We start from the raw sequence: 10,362 nt of genomic DNA on the forward strand, positions 1-10,362 counted from the left end.
ATTATTAAATACATTAAAAGCTCAGTGATTGATTACTTGGGCAAATCAGTTTGAGAATGAAACTCCCTCTCCCGTTTCCCGATGGTCACAAAATTCTGAACCAAGCCACCACTTGCCTCTGCTTTGTGCCCTCTGGGGGGTGGCTTCCATGGCAACGGAGCAAAGGTCAAAGAGGTGTGGTGGGTACCTCCATGCCATTTAAACATACCTGCTCTCAGCAACTGGTAAGAGTGATCGCCAGGTGAGCAGGTGAGCAGGGGAGCAGGCTGGCCTGAAAATGAACCAGTCTACATAAGCAATGGTTATTCTCTTGTACAAAAAGTAGAATCAGTGGTGACTAGGAAACATAATAAAAATGGGACAACACATTTTTTAAATTGTGGTAAAAACTACATAACTTAAAATTTCTCATTTTAACCATTTTAAAGTGTACAGTTCAGAGGCATTAAGTTCATTCATATTATTGTGCAATCATCACCACAATCTAGTTCCAGAAATTTTTCATCACCCAAATGGAAACCCCACACTGAGGACACATTCTGAAAGATAAATTTAATTTTTTTTGTCCCTTAAATGTAAAACAATTGTCAAGTAACAAAGAAAAAACAATAAACAAAGACCTTCTTTAACGGTACATTTAGAAAGAAATAACATTAATATCTCTCATAACAACATATGAATCTGTTCGCATTCTGGTACAGAAAAAAGAAAATCTAATGAGATACATTCTATTATGAATAAAATAAAATTTCAAAAGTTTTATAAAAATTAGTCTTTAAAATTCCTTTAAAAGCTATTGAATGCCGAATATCTACACTGTACACAGCAATCAAGGAATTAGAATTGGGGACAGCTACCGTGAGTACAGCAGGGATTGCAAAGAGGTGTCACATAGTGACGGCCCCTAATCTGACAGTATTAATAGCTACCTACAGTCCTGGGATTAAAAAGATCCAGAAGAAACATCTGTTCTCAGTAAGTTCATAATATCTACCACAGGCTTGGGAGTGAGAGGTAATAGCATTTTGGCCAGGTGTTTGCCAACCCAAGAGCGGGGTACAGGTTGGTAACCGGTGTCATTAGTTCTAGCACCATTTCCTTCCAAACATCATTTTTTAATACACTATATGTTAGTAGTGACCAGATAATACTGATAATGAATTGAAGGATGGCTATGCCAGGACCTATATCATATTATTTGGTGGTCTTATGAAAAATAGAACTGAGGATTATTGTCAAAGTGTGCCTATAGCAGGCATATCCGCACCAGAGGACATTACAATTTACTACGGCATGTGCTATGACCACCCGGATAAGCAGACGATGCTTCTCCCTTAGGAGGGCAGCTTGAGGGGAAAAAAAGCAATGGTTGGAAGAGATTTATATTACCCTGCATATTCAGCTAATTGGACTAGCACTTTTCATGGTGCGAAATTTTCTCATTTGCTTATTTGTCCCTTTATTCATTTTTTTTTTTTTTTAGTTTACTGAGTGCTTTCTATGTACCAGGCACTGATCCAGGCATTGGTGATAAGCAGTGAATGAAACAGTGAAGCTAATGCAAAAAAAAAGTGTATAGTTTTTGCATACATTACTCTTTGGAGCCAATCTGGGCTGATCTACGTTAGTAGGACATAAGTGGGACTGAGAAAGGGCGGGCACACGACAAACTGTGCTAGGTCCTCTGTGCCCTGCCCCAGAACCTCAAACAAGCAGGAAAACTGAGAGAATAAGAGAAATGTAGATGTGCCCGCCTGGCTTCACCGAGGCCCAGTGTCCCAGATGCTGGCCATTTCCTTTTTCAAGTTCCCCACTTTCATCGTCTCAGAACAGATTTATTCGTTTCTGGGGATGTTTCCTCACTGCTGGGGTAGAGCAGTGCAACTCCTACTGTAATACGAGACAAAGCCACACTCATTATGATACACTCCCTGCAATTAGAAAAATCCTCACCAAACAGATGACATAGACCCTCACCTCACTCGTCCAGGCTTTGGCCACTGTCTCTGGGCAGGGCTCTTGCTCCAGTATAGGGGCAAGAGGCAGGCGGGGCTCAGGAGTGTTTCCAAACCAGTGGCGCTCAGAGGGGAGAAGCAAAGCAGCCTTCGCAAGCACAGGATGCCTGAGGTAAAAGGAAGAGCAGGAAGAGAACCACGAGGAGCTGGGAATAGCAGGAACTCTAGACAATGAACGATGGCGGAGGGGGAAACTTGGGGATAAAAACACAGTTCTTTATTGTAAAAATCAGAACCATGGAGTAGGCATATCGCTAATACTGGCCTTAACAACGAAATGCTGCATGATGAGGCAGTGACGAGGTGAGTGAGCGAGGGGTGAACCAAGGCAGGTTATTCACACAGAATGCCTGAACACTATGTCTCACAGACAGGGAGAACCCCTGGCCAGCAGAACCATTAACAATTGTCTGCTCCCTTCATTTGTTACAAGAAATGTGAGTCACTCTAATAAAACCGGCTATTGGCAGAGGGAAATCTAACATCTGACTTGTGAGGCAAAAGGAGCCAGCTGCTCCAGCCTCCAGGACTCAATAACTTCCTATTCCAGATCAAGTTCCCAGCTGTCCCACAGCTCAGGAAAAACGGGATGGACCCAGCCACTCTCTCCTTTAGTCACACACCCCAGCCAACAACCGGAGTGTTCTAGATTTTATCAGCTCTTAAATACACGAGGGATTGAAATTAGACACTTCAGTGTGGTTTAGTGGCCTGGTGAACCCGGTGAACCCAGGTTGAGAGAACGGATGAGACAAGAGTCACACTAGTAAAGGCCTAAAGTCCAACTTGCAACAGAAAGGTCTTCTAGCCCCCGCCCCCACCGCAGGCTGCCTGAAATCCTACATCCAAGGGCCCCAAGCCCCAGTGCTCTTGGGATCACAGCGGGGGTCCTGCGCTGGGAAGTACACGGGCACTGAGTGTTTGTGGTAGAACTGAAGCCGGGAGAGGAGCTGCTTGACGATGTGGGGATAGTCTCTTGACAGGTCATGTCGTTCTTCTGGGTCCTTATCAATATCAAAGAGCCAGAGGGTCTTGTTCGGTGGGTCCGATGAGGGTATCTCAGAAACATTGTATTGAGATGGTGGAGGGAACCAGGAACCACAGCCTGGCAAAGAAATACAATGGTTTATTGGGAGAGGCATGGTAGGCAGGTTCTAATTTTGAGGAGGGAGTTTGGGAGACAAAGCTGAGCTGGGTTGTGGGCATGAGCACACAAGGAAGACGGGGTCCCTGATGCTGTGTCTAGATCTGTCTCAGACTCTGACTTCTGGTACTTCAACTAGACATGTCCCGTGCTTCACAACCAGGGGCGCCCAGGAATGTGTGTGTGTGCATATGTGTGTGTGTGTGTGGAGGTGGGAGTTTTAGTTATCACAATAACTTTGCCGGGGGAGGGGTGCCACTGGCATTTAGCAGTCAGGGATGCTAAAATGTCTTGCAATACATGGGGCAGTCCCAAACAATGAAGAATTGTCTTGCGGCAAATGCCAAGAACATCCTCATTATAAACACTGCTTAATTGCATCACAGCATTAACCACCGGGCCACATATTTAAAAAGTATTTAACAGATGTCACTTTTAGAGAATGTACTCAGGGGAAGCAGCCTCCTCCCATCCCACCAGCTACACCATCGGTTTAGGATGTAGCTTTCAGAGTCTCTTGGGAGCCACACATATTCGAAATCCTTATTTTCCATGATACATTAGAGTAACATCTCTTCCTTTTACTCCTCCTACAGTTAATTCTTCTTTTTTATTTTGGTGAGGGGGAAAGGGTCAGGATTAGTAGCTCACTCTACTCCCCCCTCCTCCTTGTTCAGTGCCTTGTTCAGCAGCCCCCGAGTTACGCTGCCACGTTTTGGGAAATGTTGAGCATTCTACCTGGGAAGCCTGTGAGGAGTTTCCAGCTCCCGTGTCTAATTGCAGCATGGACAGACGTGTTGAACGTTGAATATTCTAGAAGAGAAGAATCATCCTTTGCTGGAGCCGTGCTGTTCCCAGGACCTGGGAAGAAATAGTTTGGGAGAATTAGATCACCGTTATTGGAATGTGTCGTTGTAAATCAACATTTTATGTCCATCTTATAGAATAGTAGCTTTTATTCAACAGTAGAGTGTAAATGCGTACCCTGCCACAGACATGAATTTTCTATTAAATATAAACAGAGCTGTAGTTCCATTAAACATCAGTCGTAAACCACCACAAATATAAAAGAAATCCCAAAGAGATTAGAATACTAATTCATCCTTAAAATCACTATGTTCTGCCAAGGTACAGCTGGCCATATGTAGAAAAGTATTCTGTTATAGCATGGTGGGTTGTTTTTGTGCATGTGTGTTTTTACTGTTAAATGACAAAGTTTAACAAATACATTTGCTGCATATACTTATACCTATGTAGACAATATAATACACTATAAAATGTTCACTTTAACGGAGTCTATCTCAAGCTATGAGAGTTCCAGCATGCCATGATAAATTGCACATATAATTTTTTAACCACAGGTATGAAATCTAAGCAGCACTCTAAGCCAACTATTTAGACAGGATGATTATGGTTGCAAGAATGAATCTGGTCCATAAATTATTGGCTGGTATTATGGATCACATTCACTAATCCTCTTGAGGTCTTATATTAATTGATCAAACAGGTTTTTGAGGGGAACAATTAATATTATCTCCCTTCCCCTGCTGAGTTTGGAACTAACTGAGAGGTAGAGGCCAAACAAAAGCCAAACTCGTTGCTTTTGTTACAGATAAAGTTGGGTGGAGAGGGCATAGTTTCAGATCTGTGGCAGAGGCCTTGCTAATAACTGACACTTGACTTCGAAAAACCAAAACATCCATCCCTCATCTTGCTGGATGCCCATCGGGCTCCCTCAGAGTGCACGGCTCAGAGCAAACCAGAGTGCTTCCACCTACCCTGGGGACACGCTGGTTCCAAAACGAGAGACAAAAGGGTCTGAATTGAGCATGTTAGATGCTTCTCTGGGGTAACTCCCTCTGTCCCCCGCTTGTGGGGAGGAGTGAGTAACGTGCATTCTACTCTAGTTGAAGATCCTTGTGGATCCCTGAGGGCAAGTAAGGAGGTCCCCCACCTCACTCCTACCTGTCTATATTTAAAAGCCTCAACTTAGGGCCTAACTGTATAATTTTTAGTCTGTTTTAAGTCTACATTTATCTGTTGAGTTTTCAAATATGGTCACGGCAATCACTTTGGGTGTAATTCCAAAGGCAGCGAGACCACCCACCCAAGGACTACTAGCCGTGGTGTGTGTGATATGTCTGTAAAAGTGCACTCCCCATCATAGTGGTCAGTCCATCTGTCCACCATCCTGTTATAATAGATTTTGAAAGCACGCTCCTTCCTGCCAGAGTTGGGCTTCTGTGCTGCTCGGGGTTTAATGCAGGAAGCACCGTCAGTGGTGGAAAAGGCAGGGTCCCCGTCTTTTGTCAGTTTTGTGGAAATGACCTTGGAAGAGACATACTGGAGACTGAGCCAATAAACACCGGTGGTTTCAGATCTTCAGTCTTAACAATCATATACCAACAAATCATTAGCACCAAAGAGGAAATCTTTTTGACTTCTTGTTTCTCTATTTGCTTGTGGCTATTTTGGCTCCAATAAAAACGGATGCTTCCAGTGATCAAGACTTATGAGCAGTCTGTCACAGGAAGTACGTTCTTAATATACAGACTGTGGTAGAAATGGGAGCCCTCATGATTTACTCCTTACAAATTTGTATAAAGGCCACATTTTGATACCAAAGAATGTTAAATAAAACAACCCTGCTTTGTGCACATAAACAAACAAAAAAGGGAAATTCAGCTATCTCGGCCATATTTATATTTATATACATTTTTCTTAAACGGGAACATAAAATAACTAAATAATAAGTAAGACTAAATGATGAAAGATGCTGTTATCTCAACGATATGTTTTCATTTTCAGAAATTCAACAAAAGTGAAAATTACAAGGAGCAACATAACTAACACCCTGTGAGCTGTCACCCAGAATGAACAGATGTTATCATTTTGTCACATTTGCTTAAAAAAAAAACAAGATAATGAAGATGAAGCGACAGCCTCCTTTGTCCCCATCCTCAATCCTCGTCCCTTTATCCCCTCCCCCAGAGGTTGCTGCTGTCACAACTAAAGTGTAGTGTTCCCTTCCGCCATTTAAAAATACAGTAACATATATGTGTCAAAGAATAATACATATAGTACTGTTGTATATTTTAAAAAATGTATGCATGTGTTATGTTATAAATATTCTGTACTTGTTTTTCATCCACTATTATATTTTTAGAACTCTGTATTTATAAATGTATATATTTAACTGTTTAAGATTTTGCTATATAAAAAACCCACATTTTTTTATATAGCACATCCTGTTGATGGGCATTTAGGTTGCTTTAATTTTTTTTCCTACTGTAAGCTGTCCTGCAAGGAACATAGTTGCCCGCATCTCCTTGCACACAAGTGCAAAAGTTTCCCTAAGTATGTTTCTGGAAGTGGAACTGTCCATTTGTTAGGAGCACACGTTTCCAACTTAACAACGCGTACTAATTGGCCCTCCTTCCGGTGATAGCCCCATTTCTCGCATCCTATACCTGATACTTTTGGAATTAAGATTTTTTGCCTATCTAAAATTTTGGAGAGAATCTTCATCTTTTTAAAAATCACTCGATCAGCAAGAACGTCTTTCTTCTTCTATGTCGATCCAAACATACGTTAATAATACTTGTAGAGAAAAGTGCGCAAATCATGCTTGATGAAGAGTGCACTGTCCCCTGTAAACACCAGCCCACGCGAGAAAGAGAACATTCCTGACACTCCAGAAACCCATGCTGGCACGGCTATTATCCTCCTCTCCCCACGGTAGCTGCTATCCGAACTTCAATTGGTGTTTTCATTATTAAATCAACAGTATATTGGATAGATTATCGAGAAGAGAGACAGAAGGAAGAGATTTCTTAGAATGTTAACAAACTTTTGGAATTTCTCTGACAGAGCTGGAGTAGATCCAGATTTGAGAAGTATTTATTGATTAACAAGTATGTGATAAGAAGGCATTGTTTTGCATGAAGTAATAAGCAAAGACACACGAAGAGGAGTTCTGAATGTAAAATCTAACATATTTAGGGACTAAAGGTTATAAAAAATAAAATTCCAAGTTTTCAAGTTTGGCGATTGGGAAAATAGTGTTGCCAATAGCAGAACAGAGACGCTGGAGCAGGAATTAGTGGTGATAATGTGATTGTGGAGCTAAGCATACTGAATAAGGTCAAGGTAGAAATAGCCACACACATTGGAGCTAAAGCACCAGGCCCTGTATGAGAGACCGAAGCACACGCCAATTCAAGTACCATCTACAGTGCAGTGATCATTGAACCCTGGAAATGGATTAGTTGTCTGGAGAATGAAACAAGAGAAAAGCAGTAGCTCAGAGAAAGAGCACTGAATGCCAAAGGAAACTGTCAGCAAACAAGGCAGAGAAGAAGAAAACGACATGAGGGGGAAAACCAGTTGACCAGGACATGACAGAAGTCAAGAAAGGAGAGAGTTTCAGACCGTAAATCGGAACTACCAAATATTCCACTCATCAACTTGACAGATCACAGAAGGGCACCGGATTTGTTAACCTCTGGGCAGAAACTAGGGAGTTTAGAGAGAAGCATCAACAAACAAATCTTTCTCTTTTCTGAGCTGAAAGCCTCCTCTAAGATAATAAGGATTTCTGGCCAGACATAACTATTCAGTTATAAGTTGGATTAGTCATGTGTATTGATTTTGGATGTGAAAAAGGAGATCAAAAGAAAATTTTAGGGCAAATGAAGGAAATCATTATGTTACATAACACGTAGTAAACTTATAGAGCTCCTTATCTGAGCAACCTCGGGAAATATGAAGTCCAAATGTGCAGAGTCAAGTGGACCAATGGTTCCAGTGGAGAACTGTTCTCTAGAGCCAGAAGCGGTTCCAGAAGCAACTTGAGAGTTGTCTTTTGATGGGCTGGTGAGTTAGTTGACAGGGCCCAGGTTCCCCATCTCCATCTCAACTGGTTTAACCCTTAAGGGAGAATCTGTAGTATTTGCTAAATATATCGTACTTCTCTTTTTTGTTGGAAGAAAGGATGTGTAGCTAAAATATAATTTGAAAGACAGTAATTAGTGATAGGTGATAGATTTACCAAACGGGGAAGGAACTGGAGGATGCCTGAGGATACATCTGACCTTCTGGTGTTCAGGTGAAGGCAACCATGTTCTCTTGGCTGTACGATGCATCCTCCTGACTCGCTGGAAACTGCTGTCTAACATAGTCTATAATTGTATTTTATGAAATATATTATTTTTTATGACTATATACTTTATATGTTTATTTTATATACATATTGGAAAACACAAAAAGGTATGAACAAAAAAATTAAAATTACCAGTAAATTTATTAGCTGCTGTTAATAAATTTTGGTGTATAATCCTTGAGAATTTTAACTACACAAAGCTTAGATAAAATAAACACATTAGTTGACTTGTAAATAAGAAGAGGTAAGTTCATAGAAAACAAACTTCTCATGCCAAGAGAAAATTGGGCAGAGTAGTGAGGCGTCCCAAGCATCAGTGCAGGGATGAACAAACCGTCTGGGTCTCTTCCTCTCTGAAATGTTGTTCAAGCAGAATGAGTTGGGCATGGCTAGAGAATGGGGCTTAGGAAGAGTTAATGTTGTGACCAGGGAGGAAAGCACTGCTAGGGAGGATGACGAGGACATGGCTGTGGCACTGAAGTGAGGCCTCCTCTCCCCCCACCCCCAGAAGGCCACGGTGCACAGCAGTATACAGAACATGCACTTTGGGAGCCAGACTGCTGGGGTTGAAATCTCAGCTCTGTCACTCACAGGCTGTGTGGCCTTAGGCATTAGCTGATCTTCCTAGGCCTGGGTTTTCTCATCTGTAAAATGAGGATATTATCCACATCACAGGATTATTTTCTGGCCTAAATGTGATGACACATTGAAAATGTTTATTAATACTATGTCCAGCATATAGTAAGTGTGCAATAAATGCTATTATTAACAGTTGTGCAATCTTGGCAACTTTCTTAAATTCCCATACCTCAGTTTACTATCTATAAAATTAGTATAACAATAGCAAGTGAGATAAGGCACATACAGTACTTAGCATAGTATCTGGTATATTTTAAGACTACTGTCAACATTAAAGATAATAACAGCTAATACTTATAAGCATTTACTATATGCTTACAAAGATAAAACACTGTGTTAAGTGTTTTAAGTATATTAACTCATTTAATTCTTTCAACAGCTCTATGAAAGAGGTAATAATGTCTGGCAATAACTGTTACTGAATGTTAGCTACTACCAGTAAAATATGTTTTTTTCTTTTATATCCTCTTTTACTCAAGACCTTACAAAGAGAAAAAAAGTAGGTAGAAGTCATTATCATACCAGGAAAAAAAATCGCTTCTCTGGTCTGGGTTTGGAGAGGACCTACATTTGCTCCCGCATTCATGTTCTAGAGTTTGAACAGGGTTAGAGAGGAAAAGCGTCAATGGTGAAAGTTTTAATTTGCCACTTTTAGAGCTTAGTCTCTTATCTGCCCTGCTGAGTGGCCTGCCGTTCATCTCAACCGAGCTCTTTTTATTTCTGATTACTTCTATAATTTACAAAGATTAAAGTTTTATTCTACCTCTAATGATCCATTTATTGCTCCTGCTAGTGTGATTCCATCTTTATACTTTAATGGCACATGCATATTTATTTATAGCAAAATTTACCCACTTGGGCTAAGTGGGGAAAATCTCCCCGCTTTTCCAGGTATTTGATTGTCAAGGTGTTTCCTAACATGGAATAATACTGTCAGGGATTTTTTTTAACAAACAAGTAAGACTTAGGTTTAATTAGCACAACTACCTTCAATTTTTGTGCTTAAAAGTTCTTGAAAGCAGCTTGTTTGTTAGTTTATCATGTGATTCAATATATCTCTTAGAGTTTATTTACATTAAACATTTGATTGGCTGATCATTTCTTCATGGCTCAATCCAAGAAAAGTTCAAAGAATTCCATGTTCAAAGTGACGTTCAAGTTGCTAGGCTCCTTATTGTGCCAGTTAGTCTGAGCCTTACTTTCCACAGCCTGTTTGTCCCCCCAGAACATAGTGCATTTGGGCTCTGACTGGACAGACGTGCTTGGTGCACATGTGGATCAAATCTCTAATGGGCTCAGGCCATGGCCGTTTCTCATCTCTCTGTGTGGTAAAGACTTACATACCCAGATGTGAATGTGTTCATTGCTGTCTTGATTCTTGCTTTGAAAAATCATTCTGGATC

General features: G+C 40.9%; 1 protein-coding gene across 1 annotated transcript in view; it reads right to left on the reverse strand.

Annotated features, from left to right (window-relative positions):
- Positions 1–1,412: 1,412 nt before the first annotated feature.
- ARSB (arylsulfatase B) overlaps positions 1,413–10,362 on the reverse strand; it is a 150,980-nt gene continuing 142,030 nt past the window's right edge. Inside the window, exons 7-8 of the mRNA XM_011377272.2 lie at positions 3,898–4,020; positions 1,413–3,120 (exon numbers count right to left, since the gene is read on the reverse strand). Coding sequence (XP_011375574.1) covers positions 2,855–3,120; positions 3,898–4,020 — 389 coding nt within the window. The 3' untranslated portion in view covers positions 1,413–2,854. The remainder of the gene's footprint in view (positions 3,121–3,897; positions 4,021–10,362) is intronic.

The sequence above is a fragment of the Pteropus vampyrus genome, unplaced genomic scaffold (genome assembly GCF_000151845.1).
Source record: "Pteropus vampyrus isolate Shadow unplaced genomic scaffold, Pvam_2.0 Scaffold11, whole genome shotgun sequence".
NCBI classification, from domain to species: domain Eukaryota; kingdom Metazoa; phylum Chordata; class Mammalia; order Chiroptera; family Pteropodidae; genus Pteropus; species Pteropus vampyrus.